This window comes from Macrobrachium nipponense, chromosome 16 (genome assembly GCF_015104395.2).
Source record: "Macrobrachium nipponense isolate FS-2020 chromosome 16, ASM1510439v2, whole genome shotgun sequence".
Taxonomy (NCBI): domain Eukaryota; kingdom Metazoa; phylum Arthropoda; class Malacostraca; order Decapoda; family Palaemonidae; genus Macrobrachium; species Macrobrachium nipponense.
In genome coordinates this window covers 19,243,402-19,261,628 of record NC_087209.1, presented here as the reverse complement: position 1 = coordinate 19,261,628, position 18,227 = coordinate 19,243,402, and the positions used below count along the sequence as shown (strand labels likewise).

The window sequence follows — 18,227 nt, the reverse complement described above, 5'->3', positions numbered from 1 at the left end:
CAACGAGACTCCCGCTGTACTGCTCACCAGTTCTAGGACCCAGGAGCAGTAGCAGTAGACGCCCTTCTTTGGGACTGGACGGGACTAGACGTATATGCCTTTCCCCCGTTCAAGGTCCATAGGGGAAGTGATAAGAAAATTCGCGGCATCAGAGGGAACGAGGATGACTCTCATCGCCCCCTTCTGGCCAGCGACCGACTGGATTTCACAGAGGTCATGTCCTTTCTTGTAGACTTTCCGAGGACTCTGCCTCCAAGGATAGATCTACTCAAACAGCCCCACTTCTCGAGAGGTATCACAAAAACCTCCCCGCTCTGAGTCTGACTGCGTTCAGACTATCCAGAGTTGGCCAGAGCGAGGGGTTTTTCAAGACCAGTGGCGAAAGCAATCGCAACGGCAAGAAGACCTTCTTCTATTGCCGTATACCAATCCAAGTGGGCTGTTTTCCGGAGCTGGTGCAGGAAGAAAGACATTTCCTCCACCTCTACTCTGTGAGCCAGATCGCAGACTTCCTTCTCTACTTGAGAAATGAAGTTCGCTTAGCGGTGCCTACGATTAAAAGGCTACAGAAGTGTGCTTTCTGTAGTCTTTAGGCATAGAGGACTGGACTTAGCCAACAACAGAGACCTTCATGATCTTCTTAAGTCTTTCGAGACTTCGAAGGTACCCCAACCAAGAGTCCCTTCTTGGAACTTAGACATTGTTCTAAAGTTTTTGACGTCCAGTATTTTGAACGCTCAACTTAGCTTTGCTTAGAAACCTGACAAGGAAGACACTTTTTCTAACTGCTCTGGCGACGGCGAAGAGAGTTAGTGAGATCCAGGCTATAAGCAAGCATGTTGGGTTTAAGAACTCTGATGCTGTTTGTTCTTTAAGCCCTTTGTTCTTAGCAAAGAACGAAAACCCGTCCAACCCTTGGCCCAAGACATTTGAAATCAAGGGTTTGACAGAGATCGTGGGTAATGAGCCAGAGAGAGTCCTGTGCCCTGTCAGGGCTCTCAAATTCTATCTAGACAGAACGAAGACTGTAGAGGACCTTTCGGGCAACTTGTGGTGCTCGGTTAATTGAAGCCCGATCTTCCCATGTCAAAGAACGCGCTTTCTTTCTTCTTGAGAGACACCATTAAGGAAGCTCGTTCCACATGTAGTGATAGTGACATGAAACTGTTAAAAGTGAATGCCCACGAGGTGAGGGCTATTTCGACCTCGATAGCCTTTCACAGGAATATGGCACTCAGTGACATTTTGAGTGCCACATATTGGCGGAGCAACTCGGGTGTTCGCTTCACACTACCTGCGGGAGGTGAAAGCGACATACGAACATTGCTCGTCGCTTGGACCATACGTCGCTGCAGACACTGTTTTGGGGGCAGGAGGTAGCACTCATCCTTTCCTTTAGTGGTTAGGTGAGCTTTTTAATCGTGTGTGTTTTTGGTTGTGGGGTTGACCGCCCGAGGCGGATCTCCCTTCTTTAGTCTAGTTTAGTGGTATACCTTTGGTAGACTAGGCCAGGTGGTTTTTTTACTTCGTTCCTGCCTCATTGTATGGTCAATGGTCTAGTCACATCGTGGTCACGCCCCGTTGACAGATCATCTGAGTGCACCAGCTATATAGGTCTCTACCTCGCTGGCAACTCTAATAGCACAAGCAGACTTATGCGGCAGTAACCACGAAGTCAGCTATGCTAACAGGTAAGGCGAATCAAGATATCAGTTATCTGCATATATATGTTTCCTAAAATCTTCTATTGTTCCGACACGGCATACAAACCTTCGGTCCTTTTACAATAGGAAGTACTAGCGGCAGCTGGATAGGTCGTAAGCTTTCGAACAAGGGGTTCGGTAGTTAACTGCTTGTCCGACGAGGCGCGCTTCCGCGCGCGACTGGGAGGTAAACAAATCACTTTGCTTTCGGCCTGCTGGCGTGTGGACGTGTATCATCGCTCTCTGCCCGCTTCATCGTCGTTTGCTTTCGCATGATTGTGTTTTTTCTTTTCTATGTATCTAGTGAAACTGAATTGTAAGTACAATCATTTCATTGAATTCAATTGTGAATTAAAGGATCTTGGCTTCACAACGCCCTCCGATTACCCGAGTGCCGGGACTGAAGGGCGTAATTGCGGAATTCATTTTCCCAGAATGATCCTCGTATTGTGTATGCTCGGTGCCGAGGGCGGAGCGCTCGCTCCGAGCGTATATTGGGTTGGAAATGTGTAGATGAAAATCGTAAGTAAGTGCTCTTTCATTTATATTTTTTTTGACCTGTATGCCCGTTTGCCGAAACGAATGCGCTCGGCACGGAAACTTATTCAGTATGAAAGTGGAATCGCAAGAGTACAGTATTCTTTTTCATTTTCTATATATTATTTTTTATTGTAGCAATACTCATTTTGGATCAGTTTCCGAGCTTACCCGGAGATTGATCCTTCCCCTTTTTTTTTATTTTGAATGAAGTGAAATCGCAAGTGCAGTTCTTTTTCATTTTCATTTTTTTATTGAGATTGCATTGTTGACTGGGATCAATGTTCCGCTATTCACGGAATTGATCCTTCCCCTTTTTATTTATATGAAGTGAAATCGCAAGCGCAGTAGTCTTTTCATTTTCATATATTTGTGATTGCATCAATTCATTATGGATCAAGGTTTTCCAGAAACCTTGATCCATAAAGGTAAGGAGTGAAACCTTTCACCCTTGCGCTCGGTACCGAGGGTGGGCGCAAATGCGCTCGATCCGAGCCCTTATTCATTGTGAAGTGAATCGTTTTGCAAGATTGCATCAATGGTTCATTATTGGTTCAAGTTCCGCTCAGTCAGGGAATTGATCCTTATGCTTGTATTTCGTGCCGATGGCACGATTGCTCTAGGGCTCTTATTTTGTTGTTGGGTACATGGGTACTGTGCGGGGGTGGGGAACGAGACCCCCCCCCCGCTCAGTTCCCACAGATGGCTCTTCCCCTTGGGGGGGGGGAGGTTATCGGCGTTCTTCTCCCCGCCCGATCCGTCGAGCGCGGGGATTGGGCGCTCGGTGCCCGATGTACAATTGTATTAGGGGTCTTCCACTCGTTCGGGAGGGATCAAACCCCCAGCACGAGGGATTTCCCCCCCATTAATCGCTACTACTATTATTTCCGCAGGTGCTACTGCCACGAGCGTGGACCTTGGTGAGGTAGTGGGCGTCCTTCCAATTGCAGAGCGTGCTGTGTCCAGGGGCTGCGGTTCTATGTCTGGGCTACTGCGGTCACCCATGGAGTGGTGACCACGCAACCAGGTGACGACGTCCCTCCTCACCTGGTGTACTCGCCTCACGTGGTAACAGTCTTGCCTACAGCCGCTGTGAAGTGCCGTTCGCCGTACCGAGAGGGGGGCGGTGCCGCCGCCCGCTCGTGGTTGCCGCGCTGCAGCGACCACACTTCCGCTGCCCTAGAACTCGCCCCTGGACCTGCCGCCGTACCAGGATGTTGCTGGCTGCTGCTCCACTTCCTGTGTTTCCGGTGCTGCCTGCCGTACCTGCCGATTCTGGGATGCAGTTGCTGCGGGCGGCTGTCCCTGCCGTTGCTGCGCGGCTGTTTCCTGCCGTTGCTGCGCTGGCTGTCCCTACCGATGATGTGCTGGCCGTGCCCTGCTGTCCTGAGATGCCCATACCTGCTGATGTCGTCCCTGTTCGTGGTGGTACTACCCAGACTTTGGTCTGTCTGTACAGGTGCGTCCGGGCCCTGTGGCTTCGGCTACAGCAGCCCCGGCTCCGCCCTGGATAGCAGATCTTACGTCTGTCCTGAGGAAGCTGACGAAGAAGAGGAGGAAGGTGTCGTGGTCGTCGTCTTCATCTTCTTCATCGTCGTCGGCCGCCGCCTCTTCCCCTTCGACTTCTAAGGCTTTACAGCCGAGGAAGAAGAAGGTCGCCTCCTCCCTCCTAAGAAGCTTCCTCGGGAAGCTTCGGGACCCGTCTCACCTCGGTGGGACGGGAGGGTTCCTTCCGCTGGTCCTCCTGCTCCTTCGGGAGCGGGGCCCACGTCTCTTCTTCCGCAAGGAAGAAGACTACGGGGACCAGAGGGGTACCGGCTAACACCGGTACTTCCTCGCCTGGTGTCAGTGGTTCTGCCACTGCATCAGGGTCGTCTCGGCCTCTCGTTCGCGGGAGGTACCGAGTGTACGGTCGCCTACCAGCGACCGTGCAGCCAGGAACCAGACCTCTGAGTCCGTCAGCGTCAGGTTCAGGCACGGGGCGGAAGGACTGGTGACAGCCGCTCATGCGACTCTCACCAGACCAGCTCTCACTCTCGCGGTGAACAGCTGGCTACCCGGGGACGTGACGGTCCACGACCGACCACGGGCTGAGGCTGGGAAGAGGTCCTCCCGTTCGCCGGTGCCAGCCACGGCTGGAACCAGCGACGTGACGTGCCGTGAGGACAAGCACCGGTCTCACTGCGACAGTGGAGCCTGCAGGTCGCCTGACCGTCGCTCTCACAGAAAGCGACCGGGTACGGCAACCAGCACCAGCTCTTCTGACACTCGAGATCGGGGCCGCTGCGCTCAGTCCAGCCGTTCTCCACAGCGAGACGGTTCGACCAGGCCTGCAGCTCGATCGCCACCGCGGGTTGACGATCGCCCTGCAGCCCTCAAAGCCTGCTGGTTCTGCCAGCGAGCAAAGAGGGAGCGTCAGGTCTGCCTCTCCCGTGCCTTCAACCTCCTCGGGTTACACCGGGAGGAGCGAGGTATTGAGGAGTGATCGTGAGGGGTGCGCCCCTCATGATCCCACCACAGCGCACTACGTGCCAGGCACGGTTCTTGGACCGGCCAGGACGTATGCGCAAGTGGATGGGGAAGACCGAGAGGGCTGTCGCTGTTCCCCCTTCTTAGGAGGAAGGTTCTCGGAATATGCTCTTGTCGAAGGGCTTAACGGTCCCACTCTGCAAGATGCTGTGACTTCGAGATCCAGAGGAAACTTTGCCGAGAGTTACGGCGCTGATTCGTCAGCACAATGACCTCGGGGAAGGAATCGATCGCCGCTCCCACCAGCAGAGACACGTCTCGGCTCGAGTCGTTTTGGGCCCGAGAGGGAATCCAAATCGACGGTGGTCTGCCGCGATCGGAGCTTGCCGACTGGGTTGAGCCAGGTAGTTCTCTCGTCTCCGGACAAGAAGGCTCCTCTCGGTTCTGGACGGTCCCCCCCCCGAACAAGCTCCTTCACCTCCTCTACTGCGACAGAGGCGTTTTCTACGTGTCTTCGGACATCGTATTTATATATCCCTTCGGTCCTCCTGAGGTTTCGACCTCGACGAGGACTGGAATGAGTCGGAGCGGTATCGGCTCTCTCCTGTCAGGTCTCGATCAGCCCCAACCAGACGACGTTCACAGTGGAAGGACGGCATTCCCCCTCACCTGCTGCCAAGAAGTGGGGGGGGGGTGCCTGGCCAGCCATTGGGGACCCGGTCCAACAGCAGGCGTACGTTTCCAGGGGCATCGAAGGACGTAGCATTGAGACAGGAGATCAAGACCATGCTGAGGCAGAGAACTGTAGAAATCGGTACGGATCAGTCACCGGGCTTTACAGCCGACTCTTCCTGATGGAAAAGTCTACGACAGGCTGGCGCCCCAGTGATAGATCTCTCTCCCCCGAACCGGTTGGTTCGCCAGACCCGTTCACGATGGAGACGGCACGCTCAGTGCTCGACTCTATCAGGTGGAGAACGATTTCATGCTTTCAGTGGACTTGAAGGATGCGTATCTACAAATACCATCATCAGTCCTTCGGAAAGTACCTCCGCTTCATCCTCGACGGGACGGTGTACCAGCTCAGGCCACGTTGCTTCGGTCTCTCAACCGCCCCACAGGTGTTCACGCAAGTGTTCACTCTGGTGTCTGCTTGGGGCCATTCGCACGGGATATGTCTGAGGGGGTATCTCGACGATTGGTTAGTCCTGGCGAGCTACCGCTCGCAGTTGCTACAGGACAGGGATCGACTGCTCGAGTTCTGTCGCGATCTGGGGATCGTTCTGAACTTCGAAAAGTCCGATCTCGAGCACAAGCAGAGGATGAAGTACCTGGGTATGCTGATCGACACGGTAGCAGATTCAGGGAGGCAGCCAACCAGTTCCTGTCTCGGCAGGAACAGGTAGCTCAGCAATGGCAAGTCGTGATCGGCACACCTGTCGTCACTCGGGAAGCCAGTCCCTAACGGGCGTCTTCCACCTGCGGTCTCTTCAGGGAGACCAAAGGAGAGTTGGTCACAGGCGACGGATCCCCCAAGCCTTCCATGGTCACTGACACAGGAGGTGAGGCAGGACCTAGCCAGGTGACTGGACGACAGGAACCCCTTAAGAGGAGTGCCTCCGCGCACTCTCCCCCCGGACATGCAGCTGCTCTCAGACGCATCGACCGAGGGATGGGGTGCACACCTGGAAGAGTTGCGGACTTCAGGAGTGTGGTACGAGAACGACAAGCACCTTCACATCAATGTACTGGAACTAAAGGCAGCGTTTCCTTGCTCTCCAAGAGTTCCAGACCGCTTGATGGGACACTCAGTGGTGTTGATGTACTACAACACACGGTGGTGGCTTACGTCACAAACAGAGGGGGGGCCTAGTGTCTCTCCCGTTGTATCAGTTGACTCGGCAGGTGCACGAGTGGGCCGAGGTACACTCAATAGAGCTGTCGGCACGCTACATTCCAGGGAGGGAATGTAGTAGCAGACACGCTCAGCCGTCGGGATCAGGTGATAAGGACCGAATGGTCTCTACACCAGGACGTGGCGGAAAGGCTCTCGACCTTGTGGGGGCGACCAGTCGAGGATCTGTTCGCCATCGGCACATCAGGAAGCTCCAGGTGTTCTTCGCGGGCCGTGCCGGATCCATGGGCAGCTGCAGAGGACGCTCTTCAACACCCGTGGGACAACCTCTTCGCCTATGCCTTTCCCCCGTTCAGCCTGATTCGCAAGGTGATCAGTCGAGCACTGGTCATCCCGAATCTCAGGATGATCCTGATGGCTTCCAAATGGCCACAGGCCGTTTGGTATCCGGACCTGCTGGCTCTTCTCGCAAGAGAACCGAGAGAGATTCCCCATTGGCACAACCTTCTCGGCCAGCCACACGTCGAGCGGTACCACCGAGCAGTCCAGTCCCTACGTCTTCACGGCTGGCTGTTATCCACCTTCTCTTGCGAACGAGAAGCTTTTTTCGTAGCGCAGCAACAGAGTGGCTGGAAACGTCCGTCAGTCCTCTGCAGCTGTGTACCAGGGGAAGTCGGCCGTCTTCGGTGGTTGGTGTCGTAGACGGGGCCTATCTCTTCTCAGAGCCACTCTTCAGCAGGTAGCGGATTTCCTCGTTTTTTCTTCGCCGAGGAAGCTCCTCTAAGTTCCCACAGTCAAAGGATACAGAGCCGCCTTGTCGCTCCTCCTGAAACTGACGGGATTGGACATCTCGAACTCGTTCGAGATCTCCTTGCTTAGGAGCAGCTTCCAAAGGTCTTGCCAACCCAGGGAACTCAAATGACCCTCGTCTTGCTGGACCTGGCATCGGCGAAGAGAGTACGGGAGCGTCATGCAGATAATGATGTGGATGAGATGCTGCTTTGTCCTGGGAGGACGCTACGGCGCTATCTGAAGAGAACTCGACACCCTCGGGCCCTGAGTGTCGACGCCTCTTCGTTAGCAACGGGGTCAACAAGAAGAAGTATCAAGAACACTCTTTCGTCCTGGCTGCGTGAGGTCTTCAGGAGGGCGTATGAGGCTGATGTAGTGACGACATCCGTACGTCCCGTCCGAGAGAACTCACGAAGTCAGAAGTATTGGCCCCTCGTTGGCGTTTCGTAAGAACTTCTCCGTGGCGCAGGTATGGAAGGCAGGGGTCTGGTACAACCAGACCACCGGCAACTTCCTTATACCTCTTGGATATTGCCCATAGGTCCTTGGATCGGTTTCCTTAGGACCCGTGGTGGCTGCTCAACACGTCGTCTAGCTAACCCAGACCCTAGCAGGCTGAACAGCATCGAGTCCTGGTGTGACTGTATGAATAGATAGTGATGAGAAAGTGACTGGCTTCTCTTTCTATCTTTTTCTACCCCTCTACCTGTAGTAGAGGGGTACGGTCATCACCCTGCTGGATAAGGACGAGATGCCGGTGAGCCTATATGACAGAGCCCCATCCTATCCCTTTCACGAGGGATGGGAGCAGAATATCCACCACTTCCCTTCTACAAGGGGGGGGGGGAAGTGGATGCCTACAAGAGTCAAAACCATGACTTTAACTTTGCTCCTGTACAGGAACAAGTTCTTACATTGCTGGTGGTTACGAAGAGATACGCTTGCCTCTCTCTTAGTACTCTGGTCCAGAGGTCTGACCATTGATCCTGCGGGGTGCACCACCCCGATCAATCGGACAGAGGCTTGGATCACTCCCTCGCTCTTACGACCAGGGAGGCGTTCCAAGGTGGCTTGGGCGAACACCAGTCTGTTCACAAAATAGACTCAGATTCACCACCAAGAAGTGAGTCTTCCTATTGTAAAAGGAAAGGACCGAAGGTTTGTATGCCGTGTCGGAACAAATGACAATTTGTCTAAAATTGCATTTTTCCTAACTATACAAACCTGAGGTCCTTTTTACACATAGCCCCACCTCATGCCACCCCTCACTCTGCAGTTTTTGCTTGGACCAAAAGCAAAAGTGATTTGTTTACCTCCCAGTCGCGCGCGCGCGCCTGTCGGAACAAGCAGTTAACTACCGAACCCCTTGTTCGAAAGCTTACGGACCTATCCAGCTGCCGCTAGTACCTTCCTATTGTAAAAGGACCTCAGGTTTGTATAGTTAGGAAAAATGCAATTTTAGACAAATTGTCATTTCTGTCTACTCCCACCACCAAAGGTGGGATTCAGCTATATATATATCTGACAGGTAAGTTCATGAACAAAATGATATTGTAATGATACAATTAAGTTTGTTCATACTTACCTGGCAGATATATATAATTAAGTACCCACCCACCTCCCCTCAGGAGACAGTGGAAATAAAAATTATGAATAGAAAATGGGAATGATTCCTGATACCCGCCTCCAGCGGCGGGAATGGGTACTAACCACCTGACTCCCACTACGTGGTGTCGTAAGTTTTTTTAATTTCTGTCGGACTTCGGAAAATACAGCTATATATATATCTGCCAGGTAAGTATGAACAAACTTAATTGTATCATTACAATATCATGTTTCCTAAAATCCTTTTTCTGTCTCTCCCACCGCCAAAGGTGGGATTCAGCTATATATATATCTGACAGGTAAGTTTCATGAACAAAATGATATTGTTAAGATACAATAAAGTTTGTTCATACTTACCTGGCAGATATATACAGGCGGGTCCCCGGGTTACGACGGTTCCGGCTTACGGACGTTCCGGGGTTACGGACGCTTTTTCTTAAATATTCAATGGAAAAATCCGTCCTGGGTTACGACGCTTGTTCCGAGGTTACGACGCTGACGCTTCCGACGCTCCGAGTTAACGACGCTTTTAAAAAACTCATACTATGATAAAAATCCTTTATAGTTTAGCACAGTATATTAATAAAAATAAGTTTTTATACATTTAACTTACCTGTCAGATATATACTTAGCTATTTGACTCCGTCGTCCGACAGAAATTCGAATTTCGCGCACACGCTACCTGTAGGTCAGGTGATCTACTTACCTGCCGCTGGGTGGCAGGACTAGGAACCATCCCCATGTTCTATCATATTTTTTCTGTCGGCCATACTGGCAACATCGTTGTGGGTATCTCCGGCTGGATTCGTATTTTGGATGAGGGACAAGAATGCAATAGAACTAGTGCAAGATCCTTTCTCCCCGGGGTTTTACAACCGCCTTTTCTTGGTTCCAAAGGCTTCGGGGGGATGGAGACCCGTCCTAGATGTAAGCGTCCTGAACAGGTACGTGGAGAAAAAGAAGTTCTCCATGGAGACTTCAGCTTCAGTTCTGTCTTCCCTACGTCAGGGAGATTGGATGGTATCCCTGGACCTTCAGGATGCTTACTTTCATGTTCCGATTCACCCATCGTCAAGAAAATATCTAAGATTTGTTGTTCAAGGACAAATCTTCCAATTCAGGGCCTTGTGCTTCGGCCTATCGACCGCCCCTCAGGTATTCACGTATCTGATGCGGAACGTGGCCAAATGGCTTCATTTAGAAGGGATAAACATCTCAATGTATCTCGACGATTGGCTAATCCGGGCCAAGTCGGAGGAACGGTGTTTGGAGGACCTACAGTCTACTTTGAACCTAGCAAAGACGTTAGGATTACTCGTGAACCTCGAGAAATCGCAGATGATCCCCAGTCAGAACTTAGTCTATTTGGGGATTCGGATGGATTCTCGGGGTTTTCGGCTTTTCCGTCCCAGGAAAGGATTGCTCGGGGATTACAGCAAATCTCGAGCTTCTAGAGAAAGAACGGAGTTCGGTGGAGGGAGTGGTTAAGTCTCTGGGAACCCTTTCCTCACTAGAACAGTTCATTTCGCTAGGAAGACTCCACCTTCGCCCTCTTCAATTCTTCCTAAGAAGAATTTGGAGTTGGAAGAACGGGCAACTTTCGGACACTTTCAGTATTCCTCTGGAAGTAAAGAATCATCTGAAGTGGTGGATTTTTCCCTTAGAAAAGAACGAGGGCTTGTCTCTAGAAGTTCGGAACCCAAACCTAATCTTGTTCTCAGACGCTTCAGAGAAGGGATGGGGAGCGACTCTAGGGACAAAAAGAAATATCAGGCCAATGGAGGAAGGATCAGCTAGACTGGCATATAAACTCCAAAGAACTTTATGCCGTTCTTCTAGCTCTAAAAGCCTTCGAGACAGAGGTGTTAGGTCAAGTGGTACAGGTCAACTCGGACAACACCACAGCGTTGGCCTATATCAAGAAACAAGGGGGAACTCACTCTCTTTCTCTGTTCCATATAACAAAAGAGCTGTTGTATTGGGCAAAAGAAAAGAAAGTGACTCTTCTCACAAGATTCGTGAAAGGAGAGAGAACATCAGAGCAGACAGGCTAAGCAGGTTAAACCAAGTTCTCCCCACAGAATGGACCCTTCACATTCAGGTGTGTCAAGCTCTGTGGTCCCTGTGGGGCAGTCCGCATATAGACCTATTCGCCACCTACCTATCCAGAAGGATAGAGAACTTTTGCTCCTTAGTGGAAGACCCGAGAGCGATAGCGGTGGACGCCATGCTGCTGGACTGGTCAGGCCTAGATGCCTATGCATTTTCCCCCCTTCAAAATGTTAGGAGTGGTGTTAAGAAAATTTGCGGCATCAAGAGGGACGAGACAACACTCATCGCTCCCTTTTGGCCGTCTCAAGATTGGTTCACAGAGTACAGGAATGGACAGTGGACTTCCCAAGATCTCTTCCACACAGGAGAGATCTTCTCAAACAACCCCATTTCGAGAGGTACCATCAAAACCTCCCCGCTCTCGCTCTGACTGCCTTTCGACTATCGAAAGACTTGTCAGAGCGAGAGGCTTTTCAAGCAAAGCTTTCAAAAGCAATTGCTAGAGCCCGGAGATCTTCAACTATTCGGGTCTACCAATCAAAATGGGATGTTTTTAGAAGATGGTGTAAGAAGAATAAACTGTCCTCTTCCGATACCTCTGTGACCAACATAGCTGATTTCTTGATTTCCTTAGGGAAGAATCAAAATTATCAGTTTCTACATTAAAGGTTTTCGAAGTATGCTTTCGGCCGTATTTCGAAACAGAGGTTTGAGAATTGCAGAAGATAAAGACCTCCACGATCTTATTAGATCTTTTGAAACCTCTAAAAACCTTTTCTCCCCCGCACTCCTAACTGGAACCTAGATGTAGTTTTGAGATTTCTATCATCTAGTAGATTTGAACCTCCTCTCAACGTGTCGTTTAGAGATCTAACGAGAAAATGTATTTTCTTGTTGTCGTTAGCGACTGGCGAAGAGAATTAGTGAAATACACGCTCTAGATTCTCGTGTAGGATTTAAGAGTGATGCGGCAATTTGTTCTTTCCAGACTCTGTTTCTGGCCAAGAACGAGAACCCTTCTAAACCCTGGCCAAAGAGTTTTGAAGTTAAAGGACTTTCAAATCTAGTAGGAGAGGAATTAGAAAGATCTTTATGTCCGGTTAGAGCTTTGAAGTTCTATTTAAAGAAGAAGAATGAACTAAACGGATGTAAACAAAGCCTGTGGTGCGCAGTTCGGGATCCTAGTAGACCCATGTCAAAAAATGCATTAGCATTTTTTGTGAGGAGCATTATTACGGATGCTCATAATGACTGCACTGAAGACTCTTTCAGGACTCTCCGAGTGAAGGCTCATGAGGTTAGAGCGGTAGCCACTTCATTAGCATTTCAAAAGAACATGTCTTTAAAAGACATTGTGGATGCGACTTACTGGAGGTGTAATTCAGTGTTCGCATCGCACTATCTCAAGGACGTTAAAGTAAACATATGAAAAGTGTTTCTCTCTGGGTCCCTTTTGTATCAGCCGATACAGTGCTGGGGCTGGGAGCACATAACGATCCTTAGAAAAATTTGTATTTGTTCAAAATTTTGATAGTACATAGATCTACCTTGTGAGATGAGTTGTTGGTTTTTTCTGCTGATTAGTATGCTTGCTGGCGCACGGACGTCCTAGCTTGGATCAGTGGGGGAATCAAGAGACGTCTTACTGGCTAGATTGTACAAACATTTTTTTTTTTTTTTATTTAATTTTATTTTTATTTTTGTACTTTACTGTACGAATGTTTGTGTTTTGAGTTTGTGGTTGTTTGCAAGAGGTTAGGGGATAACTTCTTGCAATCTTAGAACTAACATGGATAGGTTGAGGTGATCGGGATCGATGTTGTGCTCCTTGTATAAGGTCTTGTCAAGTAAGTGGATAAGCACCCATTGACGTAGTCCTTCCAGGATCTACCAAGTAAGCGGGTAAGACCCCTTTGGCAGAACCACAAGAACTCTTAGCCATAGATCAATATCTCGCTGAGGCTCTTGAGACTGACTAGACTCCTGGATTCTATTCATGAAGTCTTCAGTCTAAACAGGTAGGAACCAAGGTTTTATTTATTTATTACCTACAACGATAGTTGTGATTCCTGTTTGATTCTATATTTAGCTGTCTCTTTCCCACCTCAATGGTGTGAATCAGCTAAGTATATCTGACAGGTAAGTTAAAATGTATAAAAAATGATATTGTTATTATACAATAAAGTTTTATCCCATACTTACTGGCAGATATATACAAATTATACCCACCCTACCTCCCCTCAGGAGACAGGCGGTATAGAAAAAATATGATAGAACATGGGGATGGTTCCTAGTCCTGCCACCCAGCGGCAGGTAAGTAGATCACCTGACCTACAGGTAGCGTGTGCGCGAAATTCGAATTTCTGTCGGACGACGGAGTCAAATAGCTAAGTATATATCTGCCAGGTAAGTATGTATAAAACTTTATTGTATAATAACAATATCATTTCTGGTTAGATTACAACAAAAATTTTGAGGTTATGATGATTTTCGACACTTTTTATGTCGTATTTTTCTATGTTTTTTAGTGACGCCTCATATGCGGAACTAGTTTCCGAGCGAATGAATACATACGTACTAGCTTGCGGTGCGCAAAGTTTACATATAACAGTCCAAAAGCACAAATAATGAAAAAAATCATTGCTTGTTTCCAGTAATAATAACAAAACGAAGTTTCTGGTTAGATTACAACGAGAGAGAGAGAGAGAGAGAGAGAGAGAGAGAGAGAGAGAGAGAGAGAGAGAGAGAGAGAGAGAGAGAGAGAGAGAGAGAGAGAGAGAGAGAGTGTTAAGGACAGAGAGTTAAGGACAGAGAAGTGTTCGTTTCGTTAAACGGCCTCTGACTCATGCCAGTAAATGTTTTGTTGATACTAATAATATAAGCCTATTTAAAGATACATTTACTTTAATTAGTCTATATGATACGTAAATAGTAATCAACTGTTCTTGTAGCCCTCAAGATTTGGCAAAATCGAAGTATCCAAAGAGAGACATTATCCAGTACGTAATTTGGATCAGAGAGAGAGAGAGAGAGAGAGACGCCCTTGGCAACAATGGTCACCGTCTCGGGGATTGACGTAACATTTATTTTCTGAACAGATAGGACAGAAAAGTGTTCGTTTCATTAAACGGCCTCTGACTCATAGCAGGAAATGTTTTGTTGATACTAATATATAAGCCTATTTAAAGATACGTTTACTTTAATTAGTCTATATGATACGTAAATAGTAATCAGCTGTTCTTGTAGCCCTCAAGATTTGGCAAAATCACTCCAGGTTGTACATAAAACTTCAAGAATGTAGTGTCACCAGAGGATTACAATAGTTTTTACCTTCAAGAACCAGCATTCTTTTATGAAAATAACTCCAGGTTGTACATAAAACTACAGGAAACAACATGTAGTGTAATCAAAGGATTACAAGTAAGGTTTTTATAACTTTTTATTAGTTTAAGACATATTTCCAAGCGTCGTTCCGGCTTACGACGATTTTCGGCTTACGACGGGTCTCAAGAACGGAACCCCCGTCGTAACCCGGGGACTGCCTGTATATTTTTAGTATCCACCCACCTCCCCTCAGGAGACAGTGGAGATAGAAATCTGATAGAAAATGGGAATGGTTCCTGATACCCGCCTCCCAGCGGCGGGAATGGGTACTAACCACCCAACTCCCACTACTTGTGTCGTAAGTTTTAGAAATTCTGTCGGACTTCAGAGAATACAGCTATATATATATCTGCCAGGTAAGTATGAACAAACTTTATTGTATCTTAACAATATCATATTGTCTTTATACCATACCGAAAAAATATTTAGCTGCAATGAACTTGTGATTTTAGGGCAGGTTCAACAAGAAATCACGCTGCTTATTTACAGAGATCAGTGTTTGGTAGATACGTATATTTGTATGAGACATTTAGTAATGTTGTTTAAACAACATTATTCAAAGACTAATATTATGGAGGCAATTGTCCAGAATGACACATTGGAATGATTTTCGTTGCTTATTTTAGCCATAAAATGTGATGGCTATTTAAAAGATTGCAGGCAGCTACTCCTGGGAAGATTTAACAATGAGATTATGAAAAACATATCTTGTTCAGGCACTGACAGAAACTCAGTTAGCTGCTGTACGCTACGAACGAGCTATGAGTCAACATGCAGCTGCTCGGGAAATGGTGTTTTTGGCAGAGGAGGGATTGATGCAGAAAGGATGTACTTTTGACCACACATGGCAAGAAATGCTTAACCATGCCACATCAAAGGTAAGTAAATATTGTTGTATAATGCATGTTTAATGAAGAAGTAAAAGGACAGATGATGAATATTTTTGAGAAGAATGTCACATAGAAGCAGAGTAAAGCAGTGGAACGTTAACATTCATAAAAATTTAGTACGTAGTACAATGTTTAACAATATGCAAAGACAGAGGTGCTATAAAAGAAAGGGCAAGGTTGACAAAACTGCAATGACTGGTGAGGTCTGGGGCTTCAGGACCGGGTTTTGGCATAGAGCCTCCACTGAGCTCTCCTTCCCCTCCCCCACCTCCCCAATACTTGTGTCATTCACTTCATAGATTGGTGGTAAGAGAGAAAAGAAAGAGTAAATGATGCGAGAAAAGCAAATATTTTTTGGCCGACACACCGCTTAATATTCAACATAATTTAAAGTTTTTGGTCTGTTTTCTTAAATTTTTTTTTGTTCATGAAGCTTACCTGCCAGATATATATATAGCTGTATTCTCCGAAGTCTGACAGAATTTCAAAACTCCCGGCACACGCAGTGGTCGGCCAGGTGGTAGTTCCCATTCCCGCCGCTGGGAGGCGGGCGTCAGGAACCATTCCCATTTACTGTCAGATTTTCTCTGTTGCCGGTACTGTCAACACTTGTTTTCAGCACCTCCGTCATTGGATTTTGGCATTCTTTTGGCTACTTGAGTATCCCGATTGATTTTTGGTTATTTGATTTGGATCGGTGGTTAGGCATACGCTAATTGTGGATTGTTTTGAATTTGGCTTGATTTTTCCTTAAACTTAAGATGTCTGGATCTAGTTCGACTAGCGCCAGAGTATGTTGTGTGGAAGAATGCAGGGTGAGGCTACCGAAAGCTTCGGTAGACCCCCATACAGTGTGCGCGAATTGTAGGAAACATGTTTGTATGTTTGATGATCGCTGCAAGGAGTGTGAAAATATGTCTGATTCTGAGTGGAAGGCGTACGAATCATATGTATGTAAAATAGAACGAGATAGGGTAAGGAGGTCTTCCTCTAGGAGTGTAACGCCTGTTACACATCTAGTGGAATTTATCCCTCCTAAACCTGTGATGCCTTCGGGCCCTACATTAGTGTCTGTGGAGGGTAATACCCTATCGATGATTCTTGAATCTTTGCGTAGCCTGGAATCAAAAGTGCTAGCATTAGAAGGTGTTAATAGTGCAGTGGTGTGTAGTGATAATGCCCCGAGTGTTGCGGAAGGGGGGTCGGACAACCGATCTGATGTCCCTTCGGCAAGACCTGGGGCCTCTTCCCAGGTTTCCAAAGTTCGTAAACGGATCTTGAAAGAGTGTTTTTCATCATCAGAAACGTCCTCCCAGTGCAGCGGTTGGAGCTTTCGGAAGTGATCGCGCCCTCTGAAGAAAACAAAGACGCTAGATGTCGCACAGGCGGCTGTCGTCTTTGATTCCTCAGAGGAGGACGCTGCACATCTGTTAGCCCCTTCTGTTTTGCGGTCGTCTCCAGAACAATTTGAAGACTCTCTGCCGCAAAAGAGCAAAGGTGCAAGATGTCGCACAGGCGGCCATCACCTTTGGTCTCAGGGAGAAGGACGCTTCACGTCCTTTCTCTTCTGCTGTTTTGCGATCGTCGCCGGAGAGGATGTCTTTTGACGACAATGCTTTTGAGCGCCCTGGTTGCGCTAAGGATATACCTGTGGCGGCCCATGTGAGAAGGAGGAGGGCTTCCCCTCGCCCCTCGTCTTCTCACAGGATCAGCTCTAAATCGAAGAGGATTGAGGATTTGCAACATCAAATTGCCTTGTTGGTTGCAGAGAAAGAAGAAAAGTCATGTCACAGGAGGAAGGATGATAAGCTGCCAGTCAAGAGATCCAGGCAGTCTCCTTCTCCTTCTCCTCGCCCCGCTCTTTCCCCTATTACTTTGCCTTCGAGATTTCGTGCACGAGGGTCTGCAGAGCACGACATTAAGGCGGCAGCGAGACTTGACGCCAGGCCTGACGCTCGGCTGGGCACTCGGCTCGACGCTGGGTGGGGCGCTCGGCTGGATGCCATGCGTGGCGCTCGGCAGTACGCTTGGCTGGACGCTCGGCTGGATGCCAGGCGTGACGCGCAGCTGGACGCACAACGTAATGCTTCTTCAGACATTCGCCGAGATTCGGAGGATAGTAATGAATCTCAGGAAGGAGACTTATCGGAGGAAATAACTGAAGAACAATCTTCTACAGTATCTTCAGATTACCAGGTCTTGGTTCAATTGCTTCGAACATCTTTTGAAGAAAAGTTTAAACCTGAGGCCCCTCAGTCGCCTCCTTCATAATTGTTATCGTCAAAGGCTATCAAGACTCCAGGATTGTTGAAGATGGCTACTTCATTCTCAACGAAAAGGGCTTTTAAGAAAATTCAGAATTGGATGGAGTCAAGAAAAGCCCGAAACAAGAACGCTTTCACCTTACCCCCTTCAAGACTGACAGGCAAGGCAGGTCTTTGGTACGAGACAGGGGAGGAGATAGGTTTTAGAGGTCCCTCTTCGTGTCAAGGTGACTTCGCTACCTTGGTAGATGCACCGAAGAGATCCCTTTTGTCGACGGCGAAAGTGCCCTGGACCCTTTCTGAGATAGACCATCATCTGAAGGGACTCTTCCGTACGATAGAAGTCTTCAATTTTTTGGACTGGTGTTTAGGGGTCTTGGATAACCGGTCGCGTAGTCCTGATTCGCTTAGTCTGGAGGAGCTGTCCAGCTTGCTTGCATGCATGGACAAGGCCATCAGGGATGGTTCGGAGGAGTTGGCCTCGCACTTCTGCACTTCGATTTTGAAGAAGAGAGCGACCTACTGTGGTTTTACTGCAAAGGCGGTCTCTATCTCTCAGAAGGCAGAATTGTTGTATGCTCCTCTTTCGAGCCATCTCTTTCCCCAGGCTATGGTCAAAGATCCGGCTGTCAGTCTGCAAGAGAAGGCTACCCAAGACCTACTAGCTCAGTCTGCA

At 48.4% G+C, this 18,227-nt stretch overlaps 1 protein-coding gene across 3 annotated transcripts in view; it reads left to right on the top strand.

The window, feature by feature from the left end:
• The window catches only part of LOC135195581 (SH3 domain-binding protein 5-like), a 132,793-nt gene that overhangs the window by 26,738 nt on the left and 87,828 nt on the right, over positions 1-18,227 (top strand). For 2 of the 3 annotated variants that reach the window (XM_064221886.1, XM_064221885.1), the window contains exon 4: positions 15,114-15,275. The exons of the other annotated variant lie outside the window; for it this stretch is intronic. In XM_064221886.1, coding sequence (XP_064077956.1) covers positions 15,114-15,275 — 162 coding nt within the window. The remainder of the gene's footprint in view (positions 1-15,113; positions 15,276-18,227) is intronic. 3 annotated transcript variants of the gene reach the window in all.